This window comes from Bos taurus, chromosome 28 (assembly GCF_002263795.3).
Source record: "Bos taurus isolate L1 Dominette 01449 registration number 42190680 breed Hereford chromosome 28, ARS-UCD2.0, whole genome shotgun sequence".
In the NCBI taxonomy this organism is placed as follows: domain Eukaryota; kingdom Metazoa; phylum Chordata; class Mammalia; order Artiodactyla; family Bovidae; genus Bos; species Bos taurus.
This window is the reverse complement of record NC_037355.1, coordinates 18,471,242-18,497,017: the sequence shown is the minus strand read 5'-3', so window position 1 is coordinate 18,497,017 and position 25,776 is coordinate 18,471,242. Positions and strand designations below refer to the sequence as shown.

Below are 25,776 nucleotides of genomic sequence, written 5' to 3'. Positions count from 1 at the left end.
TTAGTCATAAATATAGTTTTATTATTATAATATTTTATAATCTAAAAACCTTTATTTAAAATCCAGGAACAAATATTCCAACTTCCATACAACAAAATGACCCTGCAGAATACCGGAAAACAGTGTCTAAGTAGTCTGAACTTTTCAGTTAAGAATCTGTAACCTAGTTTTGGGAAAAGAGAATGAAAGCAGGTTGAAACAAAGACTTCCTCCTTACAAAACAAATAATAAAATTAGATCCATTCTTCAGTTTAAACTCTAACATGTTTTCCTAGAAAACTTTGGTGATTTCTGAAAAAGACCAACTCTGAGGTTGACTACCCATGAGCACAAAGAATGCATTTAAAAATAACACCCAAGTGGGACATGGCACAAGGCTCAGGCCCATGGCAGGTAAATGGGATATCCCTTAGAATGAGGGGGCTCGCATGTTTCAAAACCAAATTTATGTCTCTAAGGAAGCACAATATGCATAATGCATTTCCTTATATAAGGATCAGAATTTAGTTGCAACTTAAAAAAAGTTTAATATAATAAACCTTAAAATCATTTGTCTTGTATAATGTACACAGAGTAGATAGGGCATTACGGTGCTTTCTGAAGATCACTGGGTACCACTGTCAGAGAGAGCTGTCATGCCCTCAAGGCATATTAAATGAAAACTGAAAACGTAAGTTACATTAAATAAAATGGGAAAAAAATCTGGCTTATACTACCTTTAAAAGCAAACTACTGTCATTACACACACACATTATGGGACAAAGAGCATGCAATACAACAAACCAGTCAAATTTTTAGTATGTAAAAGGTAAGTGCAATCATGGTATAAACATCAATAATAAATAACCTTGGAAGAGGTTAATTCTCCAAATAAACAGTTATTTTAACATTACAGTTTTTACCGTGTCATCCTAACAGTGATATTCACAGCAATGTTTTTTACCACTTGATAGCTGCCTATACACCACGTGAAGGGCCTATCCCCATGAGTTGAAAGTCAAGTGAAGATTCAAAAATCAACATTTTCACTATGATAGGCTCAAAGTATTTGTATAAATTACACTTTTCAATTTACTGGCATTTTACGTAATTGTTTTGTTACCTATTTTTAATGCACTGCTAATCTGATGCTTATTGCAGTAACAATCATAATCCTACTAATGTTAATTAGGTTAAGCTTTAATTTCTAAAATCAGAGAATTCAATTTACATGAACATATATAGTTTAAAAATCACCCACCACAAACATACACCTTTTTCATGAGTATTTAAAAATAAATTATTAATATACTTGACATATACATTTTGTATTTGTTATATATATATTATATGTATATAGTTGTGGACATAACTGTTCTTGTTTCCAAAGGAATGTCAGCACTTATAAACTCTGCGGGAGACCTGATGATATTGCTAAATTTTAAAAACTAACACAGAAATTTATTCTTGAAGAAAACTATAAAGCAGGAGGTTCATGACAGATGGTTCTTTATGGAAACAAAGGCCATTTTAGGGAGGCAGAGAGGGGAGGATGATTTCAGATTCTGGATCCCACATGCACTGTTTATTTCGGAAATCACTTTAGAAAGCCATATACAACAAATACATCAGGTACTCGGCTGAAAGGTAAGAACGTGTGTTTTAGTCATAAAATGGCACAGAAGCAGCAAGAGATGGAAAAGTCAGGCCAGCAAGGAGAAAGTCATGCCTGTAGCTGACAGAGAGGCTGCTAATAAACCACCTCTCCCCCCACCACCCGGAGGAGCAGGTCTTAGGAAAGAGCTGAGTAACATCTGTGGTGTCTCCTGGGTGGCTCTCAATGCACTAACTGGGTAGTCCACTGGTATCTAACCTTTCTGACCCTGAACTGCCGACGGGTGCTGAGCATAAGGGTTTTACTGTCCTCCCCAACCTCAGCAGTATAAGCAGCTATTAAGATAGAGGCTGGCAGCACAGTCTTAGAGTGCAGAATACTCAGCCAAGGAAGAAAGCAGAGAGGCACCAAAATAAGAATGAACATGCATCCAGAGAAACAAAAAACCTGAATCGAACAAACTGGAAAACAGTCTGTCGAGATGACAACTGAAGTCTAATGGGATGAGTTCTTGAAGCAACCCAAAAACTGGAATCTCAATTAACCAGAATTTTCAGGGAAACAAGAAGCTTTATTTTGGAGGCTCCCAAATTAACTGACAGTGAGGTTAAAAACAAAAATATTTTTATTTCATAGAATTTTACTGGGCCAATTATTTTAAGAGCTGGAGCTAGCTTCATTTTACTAAAACTTTGGAATAAGACTGATTTCATTATTTTAAAAACAATTCTGTAATCTGCCTCCTGCTTCCAAAAGGGACTTGTAAAAAAGCCTGGTTCACCAAGATTCCCATTTGTTAAATTCTGGTTAATCCAGGTCAATGCCCACATTGACATGAAATATGTTTTATAATGCAGTATGTCCAAAAGGACACTACTGATGCCCCTAGAACACAATTCCCAAAGCCCAGTGCTGTGGTCCAGAACCACCCACCGTTTTAGATGATGTTCACGATGGCTGTCGGCTTTTTTTTGGCCATTTTGGGTCTGATGTTGCCTTTCCGGCCAAACCCCAGAGGCTCCCCTTTCTTTGCTGGTCTGCAGAGTTCTCTTGGCGACTCGGTCTGCTCATGCAGGGACTTAGCGGGCTGCACGCTGGCTCTGTCATCCTTGGCTTTTTTCATCCTTCCCTTTGGATGGAAATGGGTCTTGAGATCAGGGTGGTTATACACAGAATGCAGGTGCCCTCGGCTTCTACAGATGATTGTGGGAGGAGGTAGATAAGCAGAAAGATTTAAGTCTTTAATAGAATAAAAACTACTCATGGCACAATCACTTCTACGTGCTAAGGTGGCAGTAATGCTCCAGTAAAACAAGTAATATATTGTATACTGATACTTTTCCTTCCACATTGATACGATGGCCTTCATGAAAATGATTTCATGATACTAAATTCCCAGGGAGATATTACTAGTCTTATTTACCAGTGATAGAACCTGAGGCATAGAAAACCTAAATGACTATCGAGGGTAACAAACAGCGGTCTATGGAGAAGATGAGACCAGAACCTAAACCTTTTGACTATTTAAGTGACTTCTAGGGGATTCAAACAAATCTGTAGTACAGCTATCATAAAGTATATGATTCACAGTATAAATTTATGTATAAAATATATATATATATCAGTGTGCACACTACATTAATAGCACTATAGGGTTACTATGACTACACGATAGCACAATACGAGAAAGTTCTATTACACAATACTTTAAAAAGACTCCTGTAGTACTATCATACTGCCATATACTCATAGACCATTAGCATAAAAGTCACATCCACATTTTTAGAAAGGTAAATAAGCAGGTAAATTTTCACCTGAAGCTCTCAAATACATTTATATTATAGATACCATAAAAAGTGTAACAGGAAGGCATGTCATGCAAACATTAATCAAATGGTCTAAGTATAAAAAGATATACATACAGGTATTTGGGCTTCCTATTTGAGGAGATATCTGTAAGCTGAAGGAAAACAAGACAAAATATTACTTTCACTTAAAGGTTGGGTTTGGTTTTATAAAACTCCTCCTTATGTTTTTGATAAACTGTATTCCCATTAAGGAAGCCAGTGACTGTTATCAGGAGCACAGCCCATGGCACCATCCATCACTGCAGTGAACAAGAACAGTTCGTGCTCAGCTCTGCTTACTCAGGAAGCCTCTGTGGCTCCCTGTTCTGAGAATTCCAAGAAGCCAGTATCAGCAGATCTCAAAAATTTCAAAAAGTTAAACAGCCCCTCAAGAGAACAACATTTGAAGAAACATGTTTTTAAAAACTGGAATGATGTGCCATTATTTCTCGATTGATTCAAGCTGTATTTGCAGCTAATTTACACAGCTATGACTGGTCACAGTGTATCAACTAAAGGGAAAATTGGCACAAATTTATTTATTGCCTAAAATACATCATTTCTAAAATGAGAGCACACAAAAACCCAACTCCACAACTGTCCTGAGGCCATCTATCATTGAGATAATTTTCCACTCTCATTGAAATATCTGCATGCACTTTTGTGGCTGGGCTCAGAATACCATTTGCAGAATAAATTGATAATTATCATTTTGTGTTCCAGATGTCACCAAACACTTTATAGGCAAGTGTATTTTCAGTGTATTCCCAAGCTTCAGTTCCCAACCTCCCGCATGCAGCCTTCAACTAAAAGAAGTGCTGTCACATTAACAGGCAGATTGACAGAAGAAGAGGGTGACAAAGAGAATGTGGAGAAAAGGCCATCCTGGCCCAGGATGGCCAACATCCACCCCTGCTATACTCAAGTCACCCAAAAAGCCAAGCCTGACAGAACAGGATCTTCCTCCAAGTTTTCTGTATGCAGCTTAAGCCGTAGACAGCAGCAAATCAGAAAGGGTTCTTAAACAGACTTCTTGGTGGCCAAGAAGGTGAGATAGAATTCCTGCCTTCTGCCTTGGGACACAATTGAATGACACATTATTGCCAACCCTGTCCACGCTGGCTGGGTTTGGCATGGGATTAGTAAATTTGAACAGCAAAAGGCACCTTCCTTGCATGAGGGTCCTGAGGTCTTGTAATATACAAAGAAGGCCCCAGCAAACACCAGACTGGCAGCTTCTGGGAACTCTGGAGGCATCAGCATTTCTACTCTCTTTCCTGCAGTCCGCCCATACTCCCTGCTCCAATCAGTTGGGCTCCTTGAATGGATTCAGTGTCTCTATAAACTGTAAAAACTTACAGGGTTTTTCTTCCTTTAAATACTTCCCCACTTAAAAAAATCATTGTTATAGAGATATAACAAAATGTTTTCAACTTTATGTGTGTATGTAAACACATAATGTGATGATTTGCTGCATATGGGTACATAATTCCCTTTGGAATTTTATTCAAAAGTGTGTGTGTGTGTGTGTGTGTGTGCGTGCATGCACATGCGTTTGCGCATGCCCACACATACACACACACACATGTTCCCTTACTGGGGAAAAGGCCAACAGTGATCTGACGGATTATGAGGTTTGTGGGTAGAGGTGGTGCCTGTGATAACGAATTTCCTCTGCTCTCCTCCCTGTGAACACAAGAGGCCAGTGTTCCTTCTGGATCCACAGCTGTAGGCAGATGGAAACGCTCTTCCCACTCAGTCAATCCACCTACCTCCATTTTTTCCTGGTCCAACTACTCTGTCTTTTTATTTAGGGAGAGAAGGGTATGACAATAGGTATCAAGAGAGGCCCTGGTCAACATTTCTGGTTGAAAAAAATATAAATAACCTTGTACTGAGAGCCAATCTAAGTACTTCTAAAGCACAAACATGGTGTCTCAGGATATGACAGCTTTTGGGAAACTGGAAACCTAGCCCTCCTCCAACTTTCCTCTCTGTATATACCCAACTTTTTAGGCCAAAACCATGAATTTGTTCTTGACTCCTCAGTTTCCCTCACCAGCTAAATCTAATCCTTCATCCAGGCCAATTGGTCCTGTTAATTCTCCTCCAAGAACATACCCTATACCTTTTATTTCTACTTTGGCTCTATCTGAGCTGCTGTCCCCTCTCACCAGCCACAACATAACCCATGTCTTATTCTTGCATCCCTCCATCAGTTCCTCCAGAGCGGCACAGTGGTTCTGCTAAAACATAGATCATCTCCTACTTAAAACCTTCCAATGGTTTTTCCCTACGTGTGATGGAACAGATCCACACTCCTTATACGACCAAGAAGCTCCTGCCTGATCTGGACCCCTCCTGCCTTTCCAACTTATCTCCCGCCACTCAAATGTGCCAAGCTTATTCCCTCCTGAGGCAGCTGCACTTTCTATTTCTCTGCCTAGAATGCTCCACTTCCAAATTTTCCAGAACTGCCTCCTTGCCATTTAGGTCACAGTGCAAATGCTGCCTTCTCAGCGGGGCTTTTCTCGAAAGCCTTTTGCTAAAGCTAAAGTGACCATCTCAAACGTGTCATCTTACTTTTTTCTTCATAGTAGTTATTCACTATACGGAATTATCTTCCTTATGTGTTTGCTTATTGTGTGTCCCTCCTCCCTGAGACCAGGGACCTCATCGATCTCGTTCACAGCAGTTTCATCAGCACCCAGTAAGCGCTGCGTCCCCAATAAATACGGTAAATGAATTACTGCTAGCACTAATTTAGCAACCTGCAGGAAATAAATGCAATGCTTAAAATAAGATTATCCAAGCTATTTCATGACCTTCTATTTGAGCAGGTCTGTGAGTAATTCTGGCAGATGGTATATTAGGTCACTTTGTGTCTAATTCGACAGCATGTTTCAGAGCATACAGACAAATTATCTGAGTAAGCACATTGCATTTTTAGAAATCAGCCAGGTGAAAAAGAACATAAATGCTCAAGGGGATTAATGCCGAAACATTATTTCAGAAAAGGCGCTAATTGTGAGGGGGAAGGAAATTTTTCTAGTGCACAAAAGAATCTTAAAGCTAGAAAGAATAGAGGTACACATCAATCTAAAGATGTCATTACTCTCTGGAGGGGTAATGAGAAAAAGAGGGAGGAGGAGAGAGGGAGGGAGGGAGGCAGGGAAGAAGGGAGAGGAAGAGGCAGTGTTGTTTCTGCAGAGCAGCCTTGGTGGAAATGGGGAGAGCCGGCCAGGCTGGGGATGGCATTACCTACGGTTCTGGAGGAGGGAGTTTAGGTGCCGGGAGTTGAAATTTCTGCTCCATCCTGGGGTGCACCCGGGCAAGAAGCTCTCCCAGGCACAGCTGAGGCTCCAGAGGCCTGCACCTTCTCTAAGCTGAACCAAACAGGTTACTACAGATATGACCCATGGCTTATCCTGCTAAAAGCGTCCAAGTTCTTCCATGGCCAGACTGAGTAGTTAGATTACATCAAAGACATGGTAAATGTATTTTATTATGTAAAATAGACTAAGTTAAAAGGAAAAATGATTTTAGGATTCGTAGACTGTCTCATAACATGGCACATTATGGCCCAAAGTAGAGTTAAGAGGACTATACGTGAAAACAGGGAAAACCACATCTGCCCATTCTTTCAGAAATCAAACATCTCATCCTTGACACCTCTCAGGGCGATGTGTCCTCCCTCCAAAAGTCAGCTTACCTCGCTACAGCCTGATCATGCCCTGCTTACAGACATCTCTCATTTCTAAATTCCCACTCAGTCTCAACTGTATTTTATTTGACTTGAATTAAATTCTTTCCTATGTGGATTAAATCTGAAAAAGGCAGATGGTGTCATGTTTGGGACATAAAGAACAAAAACATAAATATTTACTATTACATGTCCTACCATATTTGTATGTACATGTATACATATATACATATATTTATGTGTACATGTGTGCATATATACATTATGTGTACCTACACACACGTATAGGAGAAGGCAATGGCACACCACTCCAGTATTCTTGCCTGGAAAATCCCATGGACGGAGGAGCCTGGTAGGCTGCAGTCCATGGGGTCGCTAAGAGTTGGACACGACTAAGCGACTTCACTTTCACTTTTCACTTTCATGCATTGGAGAGGGAACTGGCAACCCACTCCAGTGTTCTTGCCTGGAGAATCCCAGGGACAGGGGAGCCTGGTGGGCTGCCGTCTATGGGGTCACACAGAGTTGGACACGACTGAAGTGACTTAGCAGCAGCACACACACATATAATTTTATATCTATACATTTGACTACAAGAGCTGGGAGCTGTTTGACTTTTGATTATATGATAAAGCAGGTAAGAACTAATGATTGGCTATGTCTTTTAAAAGGTGTTCAGTTTCCAAGCTGGAAAAGTAAAGTGAGCAGAGGAAGTGAACACAGAAATACAAATAAAGGCAAGAACTAATGGGCTTCCTTTCTCTCTCCTTGCCTTCTATTATTTTTCTCTTTCTTTAAGAACTTCTTAATTTTGTACAATAAAAATTTATACATTTCGTAGCTCTGCGTTACTTATAAGCCTAAGTACTGAAAATATTATGGCTACATTTTAATTTTAGAACTCCTAACCACCAAAGTCAGGTGATGATCAGAGAATCTGAGAAGTTTAAAGCCTTATAGAGCATCTAGTCCAACTACTTCATTTTATAGAAGAATGATGGGCCCAGGAAGACAAACTGTCTCACCCAGTCAGAAGCAGGGTGGGAATGATCTAGAAGCCAGGTGGGCTCACCTCACATCTGGTCTCCATGATCTCATGCCACACCTCACTCCTGAGAGAGGGCAAAGTGGAAGGAAGAGGCAGGGAAGAGCTCAGAGTGTCCCTCTGTCTATGACTGGACTTGTAGTTTCCCAAGGAGGTGACTAGGGAACCAAGGAGGGGAATAAAGCTTCCTTCTCAGGAGACCACAGACACCCACCCAGAAAATAACAAATACGTCAGGTAGCTAAAACTGTTTTGATGACAGTTACGGAAAGCTCATAGGCATAACACACTGACTTCCTTCCAATCTACTTTGTTCTCAACCGCTTGCACAGTTGCTTGCACAGGGGCTTGCACAACTGCACAGCTGTAAGGCTGAGTAAATGTTACTACAGTAAGCACTGTGTAAGTCTTCATTTCTTCCCTTCCTCCTTGTCTCTGTACTTTCCTGCTATCTGTGTCTCTCCCTCTGGTCTTCCTTCTTTATCCACCTGCCTTTCATTTCATTCCTTCTTTGTTTATTTAATCATGTTTCCTGTTAAATCTTGGCTTCCAGACTGCTCAGCCTAAATTTTTCAATCAACCAACAGACACCTTACTAATCTTTTCCTCATTTCAGGGTTAGTAAAAGAATCTTTTTAAATCTTCTGAGAAGATGGTAAGCATAAATAGAATTCAATTGATAATGAAAATGTTATAAATAAACCACTTTAGGTTTTCAAAAATCCATTCTTTGGCTTTGTTGTTTATACCATCAAGGAAACTGTATGGGCGGTAAATGTGACCACCCACATCCCTCATCTGAAGTGTGCTTATTTGTAAACCACCCACCTCCCACCCACCCTCCAAAGAGTCCAGGCAACCTTGATCAAGCCACTTATGAGAGTTGGACCTTCATCTATACTCAGGGTTCTCATTTGGGCTCTGGGGGTTTAAGTCCCTGCAACCATATATAAAATCATATGCAAAATCCTATTATAGAATACCATTTGGGAATTTTGCTTAGTCTTTTTAAAAATCTATTTAAAGAATCTTTCACCTAGAGAGAATACCAACAAGTGTTTTCCTTCCTATTAAGGGGGGAAAAAGTGATTAAATCTTTCGCTAACTAAGAAGCATGAAAGTTTTCAGACGATTCCTTGACAAGCTCAAAAACAGGATAATACTAATAACTTCCTATCCACCTGACACATGATTGGGACAGATGATTTCTTTGGATACTTCAAACTGTTACGCTGCAACATAAACGTATTTCTACCACCTCAGCCTGGTGTGGAGTTGGAGGTGAAGAACTGGAGACCAGGCATCCAGGGTCTCACTTACTCCCAAGTGTCCTAGACTCACCTGTTCACTTCCGCGACACAGGTGTGGCTGGGGCCATGCTTTCAAATGATGCCTAGGAAATTCCTGCAAGTCATTCCTCAGCACCCTTTTCTTCTGTCCTTGACCCCACCTGTCGCATCACAACCCTCACGCCGGGCCTGCAGGACTCACCGCGTGCTCTCGGGGGTCCCCGCAGGGGCCGGCCCCCTGCCGGCTGTGGTAGTACTCCAGCTGCTTTTCCGCTAGCTCGACCCGGTGCAGCAGATTCTCTATGAAGTCCTGCAGCCGAGCTTTTCCTTGAACCTCCTTCTCAGCTGCTGTTTCCAGGAAATGGTTGAACGTAACCACCTCTCTGCAAGGCAAAAATGTCAGAACACAAAATGGAGAACTGAGACAGGAATTCATTCATTCAGTGAATATTTACCGAGAGCCTACCCTGTCAGGCACCGCCCTATGTAGTATGGCCGTGTGTGTTGTGCTCAGTCACTTCAGCTGTGTCTGACTCTTTGCGACCCCATGGACCACAGCCCGTCAGGCCCCCGTCTATGGGATTTTTTCAGCAAGAATACTGGAGTGGGTTGTGAATTCATTCATTCAACTCATATTTACTGAGAGCCTACTATGTGTCAGGCACTGCCCTACATGGTATGGCCATAGCCATGATAAAAGACATAAAATTACATTTTAGTGATTGCATTGAGAGGTTACATTTTAGTAGAAGATAGTCACTATAAAATAAACATATGTGTCAGTTGGTGATTAGTGCTAAGGAGGAAATGGAAACTGGGTGTAAGGGGACAAAGACTGACAGAGGAAGGAAAGGAGTAAGTGATACTGTAGACAGCAAAGACATCCACCTTTTGGATGGGGCAGCATTTGAATGGACACCAGGAAGCAAGCACAGCCGTGAAGACAGCTGGGAAGAGCAAGCCGGGTCCTTGGCGGGAACATGCAGAATGGTCTCAGGTACAGAGCAGAGCGGGGAAGGGCGGATCAGCTGAGGCCGGGACCAGGTAGGGTCTCCCAGGTCAGCATGAGGACTCCAGATTTTATTATGAGACGGGAAACCACTGGCCGCTTCTGAGAAAAGTTCTGTCCTGTATTTTAAAAGTCTGGCTATTAGGGAAGAAAAGACTACAGGTAGGGAAGTATGGAAGCAAGATGCCACACTGAGCACCAGAACATATAAAATAGTCTATGTCTGATAGCATATTTTGAGCTAAGAATAAAACAGTCCAAGAACTGCCATCTTGAGTAGATCCAAGGTATGTTGAGGAAGCTACTATAGCTGACATAGGAGAAGCAACCTGCAGGCTGCCCCTCCCTAAAAAGTTGAGCAAAATACCTTTATCTACATAATTCATTGTGATTCACAAATCCAGAAAAATTTTAATAACTGTATTACTACTTTATATCTTATTTCTAATGCAAGTATGAAAATAATACTTCCCTGAGTTACAACTAAATAAGTTGTTTATTAAAAATTCGAACACATTAAATATATAAGGAAAATATCACCTAAAATCCCATTATCCCAAGACCATCACCATTTACATTTGGTAATCGTCCTCACAAACATCTCTACAAATACACACACACACTAGTCAGCACCAACAGTAGGTACACAGTATCACAATTCTCTCATTTGATTTGCCTCACGCAATAACAAATCATGATCTTTCTGGCCATCCTCTTTGTATGTTTTGTCACACCCATTGGAGCAAATGACTTCAATAATTTCACTACCTGTTGGATACAATATTTATGTGTCTTTGAACTCTCAACCTTCAAGGAGTGGTCCCTCATTTTTCTGGCCATGTTCTACTCATGCAGAACCAAGATTCTAAAGAATCTGATCATTGTCCCCTAAACCTCTTTCATTTTAGATGAACAAATCCTATTTTTTTTTTAAATCTAACCTCAGGCATTTGTTCTAGATAATCAATTAAATTCTATTCCTTCTCTGAATCTTCTCGGCCTCTACTTGATTTTTATTTTCTGCTAAGCTCCATAATTTCTTGAGAGTACAACTTCATGGATGTTCAGCTCAGGAAGTTGGTGGTGACTTCCAACTCCTTTATTCTGTACAACTAGTCAGGTGGCCACTTTTACAATTAGTAATGATTTTTCTCTCACAAATATATTACATTATATTTTGCCATACTGAAAAGTTTCTGACACTTCCTACACAGTCAAGCATCTCTGCAAAACTTTCACAATTATATATTTATACAAACAGAAAAGAGACTGGTTCTAACAATGATTCACTCCAAAAAACTGCTCATCAAACTTGTTCTAGTTTCCTATCCAGATCAAATATAAACTCAGAGCCCGTAAGAATTCCATTATCTTTCAGTAGCTAAGAAGTATTCACATATAAGAAGTAAGAGTCCTTTTGGAAAGTTCTCTTTTGTAATTAAGTTCCAATTCTATTTCCAGATGTTTCCCATGAGCCCTGAATATAAGATGTACACTTTCAAAGCTGTTCAAGCCACAGAGAGACGCCAATTTTCAAGTTCTGCTGTCATCTGCCTTTGCTCTGCCTCCTAGGTGAGTCACAAAACCCCTAACCAGCAGCAAAACAGTGAGGGTCCATCCAGGTGTCACATGCAGCCCTGTCATGGTCCTTAGTTATAGTAGAGAACCTTTGGATGGAACATCTTCATACGGCTCAAAAGCACCACCAAAAACAAAGCCCAGGAAATGGCTACTCCTTCCTCTTTCCAAAATCACGGCTTCAATTTATGTGGAATCAAGCCCGTAATAAAGAGTCCTCTAGAAAGAGAGTGATATTCAGGATAACTGACTCTTGAAGCATCTCCACACTGGTACTTAAAGGAGAAACAACCAGAAACCCACAACCCTCTTGCCCACCAAAACCAAAAACGTAGAAAAAAGAGCCAGTGTATTTTTTCAGTTTATTTTGGTTTAAATATTTACTATATTTATCTCATTACAGAAGTATTTCACATTTATTATGAGAAATATAAAAAGTGATCTATGGAAGACCCAACTGAGCAGAAGCTCAATCACCTTTTCACTGTAACTCCACCATTCAATACATGACACATAATACTCAATAAATATTTATCGTAATCAATGTTTAAAAAGGACAAAGAAGAAACAAAATGTGACCCATAGTCCCATAACCCAGAGGTCACTACTGTCAAGATTCTGGTGTACTTTTTCCAGTCTTTTTTTTTTTTTTTTCCTGTGCATATTTACTATTCTTGGGCTCTCAGGCTATACAGTTTAGAGTATAAGACATCAGTATTTGACAGCTTAATCCCACAGGATCAACATCTCAAAAGCAAGAAAACAAATCTGAATGCACTGCAGCTTATGATTGCGGCTGTATTTTTACATCATGTGATGTTTTATAACTGGTTCCATATGAAACTTTTTTATTTCATATAAAAGTTTTTAAAACATTAATGCCACTAGTTGATTATGTAGTGTTATGTCATGTTGTAAAAAAGAAGCATCTTTTTCTAACCTCCCTCATCCAATTATCTTGTGCCCTAAAGCTAAGACATTAATACCCTTTTTTCCAAACAACCTGGCATCAATACTAACCCAATTTCGGTTTATGGATGTTTCACATCAACTAAGAAAAAAAAAAACCAGTGATGATTTAATTCTAAAAGAGAAGTTACACGAGAAAAGGGCTGGAGAAGTTCATCATACTGAGACTGTGTTTGGGTATCTGTATTAGATAAAAACAGGAATAAAAGCTGGTGATTAACAGTGGAATAATATGTGTGCACATATTCACATCCCCCTTTTCACATCCTGTTCAGTCTGGATTAACAATATCCAGAAACACCTATTTCCCCAAGGAATCTTGTGAACTTCCTGAATGAAAGAGAAAGAGCTTTAACTACTTTGCATTTGTGCTTTTTAAAATAATTATACTCCTAACAGTAAAATATCCATTCAAAGTGCAAGGCAGACCAATGGATTTCAATGGAGGGGAGGAGGAAATGTTTGTTCACTGGTGTGGTTTCAGATTCCACACTGCAATTAACCTTTGAGAAACTACCAATTGTCAAGCTTTGGCACAGTATCAGAGCAGAATAGCCACCATTCTCTAAAAGGCTATTAACGTACCTCTCCACTTTCCTACTACCTATCTGTGTGAGACTAGATTTCCTTCAGCTACTTCAACCAAAACAACAAATTTGCAACAGATTAAAGGCAGAACTAAGGAAGTTCAGCTGCCTCCTGTTAAGCCAGACATTAAAAGTATTTCCAAAATTTCGAAAACAAAACCATTCTTTTCACTAAATTGTTTTTGGGAAAATTGTTCTTTTTTGAAATATTTTCATTGTGTTAAACAAGTAATGGATTTAATATTATTATTTTTATATGAATTAATAACTATCCTTTTTACTTCACTAAATTTTAATTTTTAATATAGTAAACCTTGATAGATAAAACCTCCACAGAGAAAAGTTTCTTGGGGTCCTCAGATTTTTTAGGAGTGTAGGGGGAACTAAAGCCAAAGAGTTTGAGAACTGCTGCCATACCATGTACAGTTCAGTTCAGTTCAGTCGCTCAGTCATATCCGACTCTTTGCGACCCCATGGACTGAAGAACGCCAGGCCTCCCTGTCCATCACCAACTCCCGGAGTTTACTCAAACTCCTGTTCATTGAGTCAGTGATACCATCCAACTATCTCATCCTCAGTCATCCCCTTCTCCTCCTACCTTCAAACTTTCCCAGCATCAGGGTCTTTTCAAAAGACTCAGCTCTTTGCATCATGTGGCCAAAGTATTGGAGTTTCAGCTTCAACATCAGTCCTTCCAATGAATATTCAGGACGGATTTCCTTTAGGATTGACTGGTTGGATCTCCATGCAGTCCAAGGGACTCTCAAGAGTCTTCTCCAACACCACAGTTCAAAAGCATCAATTCTTCGGTGCTCAGCTTTCTTTATAGCCCAACTCTCACATCCATACATGACTACTGGAAAAACCATTGCTTTGACTAGATGCACCTTTCTTGGCAAAGTAATGTGTCTGCTTTTTAATATGCTGTCCAGGTTGGTCATAACTTTTCTTCCAAGGAGTAACAGTCTTTTTATTTCATGGCTGCAGTCATCATCTGCAGTGATTTTGGAGCCCCCCAAAATAAAGTCTCACTGTTTCCACTGTTTATCCATCTATTTGCCATGAAGTGATGGGACTGGATGCCATGATTTTTGTTTTCTGAATGTTGAGCTTTAAGCCAACTTTTTCAACCTCCTCTTTCACTATCATCAAGAGGCTCTTTAGTTCTTCACTTTCTGCCATAAGGGTGGTGTCATCTGCATATCTGAGGTTATTGATATTTCTCCCAGCAATCTTGATTCCAGCTTGTGCTTCATCCAGCCCAGCGTTTCTCATGATGTACTCTGCATAGAATTTAAATAAGCAGGGTGACAATATACAGCCTTGACGTACTCCTTTTCCTATTTGGAACTAGTTCGTTGATCCATGTCCAGCTCTAACTGTTGCTTCCTGACCTGCATACAGATTTCTCAAGAGGCAGGTCAGGTGGTCTGGTATTCAGAATTTTCCACAGTTTATTGTGATCCACATAGTCAAAGGCTTTGGCATAGTCAATAAAGCAGACATAGATGTTTTTCTGGAACTCTCTTGCTTTTTCCATGATGCAGCAGATGCTGGCAATATGATCTCTGTTCTCTTCCTTTTCTAAAACCAGCTTGAACATCTGGAAGTTCATGGTTCACGTATTGTTGAAGCCTGGCTTGGAGAATTTTGAGCATTACTTTACTAGTGTATGAGATGAGTGCAATTGTGTGGTAGTTTGAGCATTCTTTGGCATTGCCTTTCTTTGGGATTGGAATGAAAACTGACCTTTCCCAGTCCTGTGGCCACTGCTGAGTTTTCCAAATTTGCTGGCATATTGAGTGCAACACTTTCACAGCATTATCTTTTAGGATTTGAAATAGCTCAACTGGAATTCTATCACCTCCACTAGCTTTGTTGGTAGTGAGGCTTCATAAGGCCCACTTGACTTCACATTCCAGGATGTCTGGCTCTAGGTCAGTGATCACACCATCGTGATTATCTTGGTCGTGAAGATCTTTTTTGTACAGTTCTTCTGTGTTCTTGCCACCTCTTCTTAATATCCTCTGCTTCTGTTAGGTCCATACCATTTCTGTCCTTTACTGAGCCCATCTTTGCATGAAATATTCTCTTGCTATCTCGAATTTTCTTGAAGAGATCTCTAGTCTTTCCCATTCTATCATTTTCTTCTATTTCTCTGCACTGATCACTGAGGAAGGGTTTCTTATCTCTCCTTGCTATTCTTTGGAACTCTGCATTCAGATGCTTATATCTTTCCTTTTCTCCTTTGCTTTTCACTTCTCTTCTTTTCACAGCTATTTGTAAGGCCTCCTCAAACAACCATTTTGCCTTTTTGCATTTCTTTTTCTTAGGGATGGTCTTGATCCCTGTCACCTGTACCATGTCATAAACCTCTGTCCATAGTTCATCAGGCACTCTGTCTATCAGATCTAGTCCCTTAAATCTACTTCTCACTTCACTGTATAATCATTAAGGATTTGTTTTAGGTCATACCTGAATGGTCTAGTGGTTTTCCCTGCTTTCTTCAATTTAAGCCTGAATTTGGCAATACCATGTACAGTGCATGCTAAGTCACTTCACTCGTGTCCGACTCTTTGCGACCCTATGGACTGTAGCCCACCAGGCTCTTATGTCCACTGGAATTCTCCAGGCAAGAGTACTGGAGTGGGTTACCATTTCCTTCTCCAGCAGACCTTCCCATGCTGGAGGGACTGACCCTGCATCTCTTACGTCTCCTGCATTGGCAGGTGGGTTCTTTACTACTAGCGCCACCTGGGAAGCCCTACCATATACACAGAGATCCTAAATCTCAGAACTCAGATGAGGGTGGACAACACAGGCTAGAACCCTGTACAGTGCAGCCAGAATCCCTAAATTTATTTACTCCACTATTCAGTAACTCAGCAAACATTTACTGAATGCTACCAGGTTTGGGATTAGTGCAACAGCACTTATGAACCAGTGGCCGTCCTCATGAAGCTTACTGTCTAACCCAAGGGTCAGCCAACTTTTTCTGTAAAGGGCCAGGAAGTAAATATTTTAACCTCTGCAGTTCATATGGTCTCTGTTGCAAGTATTCAAGTCTGCCTAGCACAAAAGAGCCACAGAGGCTGTGTAACAATAAAACTTCATTTATGGACACTGAATTTTGAATTTCATATAATTTTCAAATGTCATGAATTATTATTTGCCTTTTGAATTTTTTTCAAGCATTCAAAAAAAAAAAAAAACCAAACTATTCTTAGCACAGGGGCTCCACAAAAGCAGGTGGTGGGCTGGATCCAGCTGTGGTAAGGCAGACTCCCCACAGAGTAGGGACGCAGACATTCAAAGAAACAAACATGAAGTTACAAAGCTGAATGTGACTAAGAAAAAGAGTAACAACATGATGCTATCAGAAAGCGGAGTAAAAGACGTGTGGTTTTAAGTTCTCAATACTGACTCAGAATACAGTGCAAAGGTGGAAGGCAGATGAGAAGATAAGGGCAAACCTGAAATTCAACCCAGGTGTGGGTGCAGACCAGCTCTGGGAAAATTAACTGATTCTAAGCTGCTTCCAGCCCTATTTTTGACTTATTATTTATTTTTTTTAAAGGTTAAATATGATTGAAATCAAGGTTTTAAGCTTCAGCGGAGAATACTTTTATTTAAAGCAATATCTGATACTAAAGGAAAAAGATACCAGTATACAGTACAAGAAACTGGCCTGAAGCTTGTTATCATGCTGAATGATTTGCAGACCTAGAAATCTGTCAGTATCCTGAGATGCACAGGTATACAGAAAAAGTCTAGAAGGAGGCATGAAGGGAAAAAGCCCCTTCAGTACAAAATTTTATTTAGAAAGAAATATCTGTTCACTCATGCACTCATTCATTTGCAGGATAGCTATAAGCTCTAAAACATAGGTCATACTTCATTTTATTACAGAATGAATCCCTTCAGTTACTTCTTCAGAAGTAGGTTACTACTACTACTACTAAGTCACTTTAGTCCTGTCCAACTCTGTGCGACCCCATAGACAGCAGCCCACCCGGCTCCTCCGTCCCTGGGATTCTCCAGGCAAGAACACTGGAGTGGGTTGCCATTGCCTTCTCCAATGCATGAACATGAAAAGTGAAAGTGAAGTCGCTCAGTCGTGTCCAACTCTCAGCGACCCCATAGACTGCAGCCTTCCAGGCTCCTCCGTCCATGGGATTTTCCAGGCAAGAGTACTGGAGTGGGGTGCCATTGCCTTCTCCGTCAGAAGTAGGTTACAGACAGGTTAATTTCAGAAAAATCAAAGATACACTGTCTAGAAGCAGGTGGAGAGACAGAGGGAAATGCATGTGAACGCTCCGTGGTGTTCACTGCGGTTTTACACTGGCAGTGAACCGTGCATTGTTACTGAGGGACGGCACACTGATCATATCACCCACTGTAATCTACTGTCAACAAACCATTTCCAGCTTTCACGGCCATCCTGTGAGCCTTCGGTTCACCTCGGGCCTCATCAAGGCACATCACCTCCTCTCTGCTCCAGCATTAGTTCACTCCCCTCAGCCTCCAAGCCAGATGCTTACTTCTGCACACGCTGTTCCCTCCACCAGGGTCCCTTCACAAGGCCCCCTCTTAATGATCCTTCTAGCCTCAGGCTCCCAACAGGCCGGCCCCTAGACGTGGGCGAGGCGATCTGCTGTGTTCTTCCGCAGAACCTGGTAGCCTGCCACACCACACTCCAGGGACTAGTGTGCCATCGACACCATCAACCACAAAACCAGGGACTTCGGGGTCCTGGCCTGCCTCTTCACTGCGACTCCCACAGCCCCTAGCATGACACCAGAACACATCAGGGTCTCCACAAACTTCTGCTGAATGCGTGAAATGTGTTATTAATAACTCCATCTTTAGTCAAAAATCTTGAACTGACTAAAAGATTCTGAGGTTTGTTTGTCTCTTTTGCCAGACAATTATTAGGCCATAAAACAAAGTGACCTACAACAAAGGTACCTGCTACAGAAATAGAGGTGGGATCTAAAATTGATGCCTCTTTTCTATTCTTAAACAACACTTTAACAGCTTCCATCCCAAGGGCAAAGCTCTACCCCGTTATTTAAATTTCATTTTGCATTACTGATTTATGAACCTCTTCAGAGTATACGAAACGGTAAAAATACCCCTGGTTAAAAATAGCCTAGCTATTGATCACAGAGCACCTCAGACAGACTGTAATGTCACCCATGAGGCAAATCCTAAAACTAGAGCCAACCGCCTCCGAGTGCTGGAAGCCTGGCTGCTCACTCAGAGCTCGGGGTCAGCTCCTGTGTCCCTGGAGGGGCCCACAAGGTGGAATCCACACCTGCTACACGTCAGGAGCCACATCACACTTCTACTCGGGTCAGCCCTTTGCCTCATCTTTCTTTCATGACCTCCTGGAACACACCAAAAAGAATACAATTCTAATTAAGGACTTAAAAAAAAAATAAAAAGAAAATCAAATTATTCTTATTTGCTCTAAATAGATCAAAACCACATCCTAAGCCCCTCAGTCCAGACAGAGAGGGTGGAAGGGGAAGGGAGGACGGACATGAGAGAGACACATAAGGGGCTCCACAAATTTCTGCTGAATGCATGAAATGTGTTATTAATAACTCCATCTTTAGTCAAAAATCTGTAACTGACTAAAAGATTCTGAGGTTTCTTTGTCTCTTTTTCCAGACAAGTACTGGGGCATAAAACAAGTAAGTGACCTACAACAAAGGTACCTACTACAGAAATAGAGGTGGGATCTCTTTTACAAAATTTGAAAATTTTGGGGGGGGTCTCCAAATTTTATCAGAGATCTAAGAGGGCATGTTTGACATCCTGTTTTTTCCTACATTAGTCTGTAAGTCTGCACGGAGCACAGCCTGCATAGGGAGGACTCCATTCAAATAAATGCATTAAAACATGGAGCAGACACCTCGCTGTTCCACTGAACTCTCCATCTAACGTGAATTTTCTAAGCCTGCTTCCTAGCTATGGGTCAGTCTGGAGACCAAGTTGCCCGCTCACTGCTTTAGTTGATCAAAGATGGGAAAGTGGGTTCAGTTGTGCAAAGGAAGTTACCAAGTCAAACTTGTCTTTCAAAGGACAGCATTCGACAGCCAGCTCTGGATAGAAACCTAAATGGACATTCCTAGCTCGAGCCACCCCTGGGATGTCTCTTTTAACACACCCCTCATGATGTTTAATGTCTGACTTATCTGCTCATCTACTCCTGTCATAGAAGCAGGAACTGGACTCCTTTGGTTATCACTGTATGACCAGAACCCAGAACAGTACCTGGCACTCAGTAGGCACTCAATAAAGAGTTGTCTTCTGGCTGACACCAGCCTGGGAACAGGACAAATGATGAAGGAAGAAAGTAAAGGTCATATCTATGGCAGCTTGCAAGGGAGGAGTATGGAACGACATGGAACTACAAAGAGTCCCCCTCACTGCCATCCAAGGCTGGCAGTGGCACATACTCCACCCTGACTGGGCATGAACATCTAGAGGGCCACGTTCACAGCCCTTGTTGGAAGCTAGAAGTCCTGAGCTGGTGTTCCAGAAGCTTCATATCATAACTATACTGATGATGCCGCCATTCCCCATTTCCCAACACTTCTGATGCTAAATGATGTCACCATGCCAGGCCTCTCAACACAGCAGAGAAGTAAGCCCATTCCAAAACAGGCCAGATTTGGTATTACCTAAGTCTTGATGCTCTGGGCAAATAACCCATTTTCAAAAGTCTGGCTGAGTGAATTAATGGAAAAGGCACTCAGCAAAGAGACAAGAAATTCGGGTTCCCATTTCAGGTTTGTTACTAAATTTTTGTCCCTGTCATTCTACTGTTTCAGGCGTTATTTCTGACATGTGTAAAATGAACATGGTTTCTTTCCAGAACGGAAAGTACACAGTGCCCTCGGGGTTCATCTCTAATAGTCACCTCTCTGATGTCCTTCAATGTCACTGTCCTCCGACTACCAGTGCAAATCCCACCTTTCCTCCTCACTCTTCAGTGTGGCCTCAACACAAGGGAAAACCCTTTCTCCAATGTTCATCAGCTTGAAACCGTGGTTTGTATTTAAGCAGTGAGTTTGAACATGGGTACGACTTATTCTTCCTATGTAGTGTGGAAGCTTCTTAGGGACAAGGACCAAGAATGTTATGCGTTCCCCCCGCCCCCACACCACACACACACACCTAGCACAGCGCCGGGCACATCACAGGTGCTCAGGCAGGGCTTTCCAACCTTGCCAGCACCTGAGTATGAAGTAAATTTAGGATTACTGCTACTACACTGATGTCCTCTGAACCCCAGGTAACCAAATCGGCCAGGAGTCAGCTACAATCCAATCCATGTCTATCTTTCTAATTAAGGGATACCCTACTGCAAGGCTGGCCAGGGTCGATTTACCTGATCATGGACAGTGCTACCTACAAGCTCTAAATATTCTGGGACAAGTAAATACAGTATCTGTTTGCATAAGACTTTTAAAATTGCACAGACTGAAAACAATGGGCAGTTTCTTTCTCGGATGTGCACTCCAAAAACAGAGATACCTCTCTGTGGAGGTACAATGAGACTCGCTCAGAAGTGCAAAACTCTGCCAATTCAAACAATCTCTTACACAGCATATAGATGACTTCTATATCCCAGCTGGTTCAGCCTATAGATGGCCTCAAGGCAGAATCAGCCCTTAAGTCTTTTATTTCAGTATGAAGAAAAGGATTTTTTTTTTTTTTTTTTACTTCAGCCATGCTGCACGGGTTGTGAGATCTTAGTTCCCAAACACAGACCAGAGATGGAATTGTGTCCTCTGCAGGGGAAGTCCGGTGTTTTAACCACTGGACTACCAGGTAAGTCCCAAAAAGGATTTTAAAGTTGAAGGGGAAATCCATAATCAAGAGAACCTCATGTGAAATGTCAAAATACTAGAAGTCTGCTTATGTTTTAAACCAAATATACCATCTGCATCTTAAAGGGTCCCTGGAGTTTAAGTCAATTTCAAATGGGACTGTAACAACCTACTTTTTCTCACAAATGAGCCTTGAGAGCTGAGGAGACGTGGGTTCGATCCCTGGGTTGGGAAGATTCCCTGAAGGAGGACATGGCAACCTACTCCAGTATTCTGAGCTGGGAAATCCTATGGACAGAGGAGCCTGGCAGGCTATAGTCCATGAGGTTGCGAGAGTTGGAGACTTAGTGAACAAACAATAACAACAACAAACAGGAGAGCACAGCTCTTGATGTGTTTGTTGGGCAGGCAGGGCCTTCCGTACCTGAAAGGTCACCTCTTTTCTCTGGTGGAAGCCACAGCACTGGGAGGGAGTGGTGAGGGGGGAAGGAGCGTGGCTGAGCCAGGCTCATCTGGTCAGTCACCCTGGCATGACAAATGGACAGCTGGCCTGCTCTGCTCCCCACCCTGGGGTGGGGGTGGGGCTAGCTCTAGCCACCGAGGCTGCTGGCTACAGTTGCTCTCTCAGACCAAGGGCTCCACTGTCCTTCCTGGAAAGAACACTCTTTCAGTCCTATTTTATGTACAGAAAGAGTGATTATTTGAGGCATGAATACAGAAATTAATGGGACAGGCCAAACGAATGCGTAACAAAATGAAGACTTTGTTTATCTTATGTTTAAAAGTTTAAGGCAGTTTCACTACATTTTCACTTAAAGTGGTTTTTGTTCCGTTTTTGTCACTGCTGTTTTTCCCCTGGTAGTCCAAAAATGTCATACTAAAACTCAACTCATAATTTATCCTTAGGTATACACCCCAAAATGTGAACAAAGATATATGTACACGGACATTAACTGAGACATTACTTTTTAATACCAGGAAAATGGAACAAAACCCATGTACTCCTCAGTAGCAAACAGATTAGAACAGTATGTGTCATGATTCCACTGGGAAAACACAGTAACTCTATACGTGCACATAAAGTACCTATGACTGTATGCATGCGGGAAAGGTCCATAAGGATATCCACTGACCTAAACAGTGGCTGTCTCCAGAGAATGGGGAGGGGGATACCTGAAGAGGAGGGAGGACTTTAACACATACAATTTTGCCCTGTTAAATCTTATTTTTACGAATATATTTAGTTTTCTAATTGGTCCTCTGGTAACAGCACTGGATTAACCATATATAACATATTATCACTGCTGATTCATGCGTGGCCCACTTTTATTGAAGTTATTTGACCAGTGATTTTTCTAATAATAAAGCACCCTCGAACACAAAATGAAAGTTAGATCCTTGACAATAACCTGCTGCTGCTAAGTCACTTCAGTCGTGTCCGACTCTGTGTGACCCCATAGACGGCAGCCCACCAGGCTCCCCCGTCCATGGGATTCTCCAGGCAAGAACACTGGAGTGGGTTGCCATTTCCTTCTCCAGTGTTTTGATATTTGGCAAAACTAATACAAGTATGTAAAGTTTAAAAATAAAATAAAATTTAAAAAAAAAGAAAGTGAAAAGTGAAAGTGAAGTCGCTCAGTCGGGTCCAACCCTCAGCGACCCCATGGACTGCAGCCTTCCAGGCTCCTCCGCCCATGGGATTTTCCAGGCAGGAGTACTGGAGTGGGGTGCCATTGCCTTCTCCGACAATCACCCAGATCTAACCATATGCTCCTCCCTACCATCGTATTGTTTTCCCATGCTCCAGGCAACCACCACCCCAAAGCCCATCTCCCTTATTACTTCTGTACTTAATAAATAAAACATGACAAATAAATAAATGCACACAATTAATTTGGTTGCCTTTTAAACTGACTGCTCTTCCACCAAACAGAAATGTCACAAATTTAGCTCCACGCTCTTCTCTGCACGTAAAGCAAGGCCATCTGCCGTTTCCTCAGTGGTGCAGTGTTACTCACCCTTGTGCTACAGCAAGTCAAGGCACTAACTTCCCACCAGGAAATACCAAGAGCCAAGAGCGAGACATTTTTCAAAGGAGATCATTTCCATAGGAGTAAAGTAAATCAGTGGCTGATTCAAATCTGTCCTCACCACATGATTTAAAAAAAGTATCTAGTTGAGCAGTGCAGGCTTTTTCTCCAGGCAGGCGGTAAGCATTTAGTAATAGCAAGTGATGATCTCTTTAATACATAGGATTTCTCAGCCTCTTACCAAGTGGAGGAAGCTTTAATTACTACATTTTAAGAGACAACACCAGATAGAAGAGTGCCAGAGGACAAAGAAAGCATGAAATTAAGTCAATCTGTATAGCACACCTCAAATTATTTGAAAACCTTCCTTTTAGGCTGTTTCAGTCAATCAATTTTTACTTCCTTTGGTTCTATGAATTCTGAGCCTCCACTTAAAATTAAACCCAACATTCTGCATTTGGGATATAACACTGCATTGTTACATATACTTTTCTAGTTTGAGATGAATCCATACTTATTGATAAGGAAATGCTTTTCCAAGTATGATAATTTTTAAACTAACAGCTTCTCCAATCACCTGTAATTTGTAAAAACCAGCGTCAACTCTGCAAGCAGGCATGACTAAGTCTAGTATTTTACAAAAAGAAAATTCTCAAACTTAAATCATAAAAGTATGGCAATCTCAGATGCTTCCTCTGGGTTCCCTAATGTCTGCTTCTTTGAAATAAAAATTATTATTAATAGATTCTCAGCTACTAATATTTAATTAACACAGACAGGTAATACAAAATGGCTAAGAAGCAAAAATTATTTATATTTAGACCATATTGGAGAAGAAAATGGCAACCCACTCCAGTGTTCTTGTCTGGAGAATCCCAGGGATGGGGGAGCTTGGTAGGCTGCCATCTATGGGGTCGCACAGAGTCGGACACGACTGAAGCGACTTAGCAGCAACAGCAGACTATATTTTTATATTTGAATAAGACAACATCTCATGTTCTTGATTTTATTACATGGAGTTGTCAATAAGACAGGGTGCCCAGCACTCCCTTTCTGCCTTCCCATTCAACTCAACACCCCTATCCCCCCACCCCCTACTCCCCTCACACACACACACACACACACACATACACCAGGAATGGATCCCACCATGGACAGAGGACACTTGTAGTAGACATTTGTAATGTCTACAGTTTCTAAGGTGAGAAGGAATACAATATTTCAACTTTCAGGTTGCTGAGCTGGAGGCCATAGCAGAGACGGTAAACTGTATTAAAAGTCTTGAGTCTCCCACATTCAACTATATCAATGGGAGACTGCAGCAAGGTACCTGCAAGCAATTAAAACCAAACTATGCTTCACACTTGAGTGTAACGTGGGAGTGGGTGGGAAGTGTCTAAAGCAAGGGGGTTAGCATCCATTTTCAACGCCACTTACTCTTCTTTCCTGAGAAGCTCCTCTTCGGATTCCGTCAGGCGTTGCCTCAGGGCTGCGATCATCTCCACGGCCACATCCACCTGTCTGTTCAGGGCTCGCTCTCGTCTCTGAACTTCCTGCTTCTTCTGCGTCAGTTGCACAAATGCCGCCCGAACTTCCAACAGTTCAGCAGTTTTCTGGGCCAGTTCTTTGGTGAGTTTATCAATCCTCTTCTCTATGGTCCTGTCCACAGCCTCGACCATCCGACTGAACTTTTCTCTGACATGTGCCTCGAAAGCTGCTTTGGTGTCTGGGGCAGGAAGGCCTGGACTGGCCCTCGGGGCATCCGGCGAGTCTGCACGTAGGTCTACTGTAGTGTAGGTTTGCACATACGACACAGGCCTCTCTGCCACCATCTCGAATGGCTTCCTGTCCTTGGAGTGTTCGTGCGAAATACTATACAAGTTAACATAGCTCGGTTTCTGCTTTACTATGTTGCCACAGCTCTGCAATTTTCCCTGTTTCGGGGGTTCGGAGGAAGTGACCAGGTCTGTGTCTTTGAGGGATGGAAAGAGGCTGCATTTTGTCAAGAGGGTTCTCTCCTGGTAGCTGTGACTAAATTCCAGATGGGCCCTCAACGAGGACAGGCTTCTAAATCTGGTATGGTCCCCACACCTCGGGCAACGGAAGGGCAGGCACACAGCGACATTCTCAAAGGACTCCTGCCAGGGGTATCTGCTTTCCTCAAAGGCCTTCTGTTGCATTACTCTAAAAGTTCCTGGGCAGGGAAGAATAAAACAAGTAGTTTGCATGTCTGTTTAAAAAAATACTACTGAAATGAGCTGATCTCCATGGGGACAGAGGC

General features: G+C 41.7%; 1 protein-coding gene and 1 long non-coding RNA gene across 2 annotated transcripts in view; one reads left to right on the top strand and one right to left on the bottom strand.

Annotated features, from left to right (window-relative positions):
• Window positions 1-25,675, bottom strand: ZNF365 (zinc finger protein 365). Its single transcript, XM_059882666.1, has 4 exons — window positions 24,933-25,675; window positions 9,681-9,861; window positions 3,517-3,554; window positions 1-2,787 (listed from the first exon to the last, which is right to left on the bottom strand). Exons 1-4 carry the CDS (start codon window positions 25,673-25,675, stop codon window positions 2,532-2,534), a joined length of 1,218 nt encoding a protein of 405 aa, XP_059738649.1. The 3' UTR covers window positions 1-2,531.
• LOC132344132 (uncharacterized) overlaps window positions 25,042-25,776 on the top strand; it is a 70,430-nt gene continuing 69,695 nt past the window's right edge. The window contains exon 1 of the long non-coding RNA XR_009493252.1: window positions 25,042-25,124. This is a non-coding gene — a long non-coding RNA (uncharacterized lncRNA). The remainder of the gene's footprint in view (window positions 25,125-25,776) is intronic.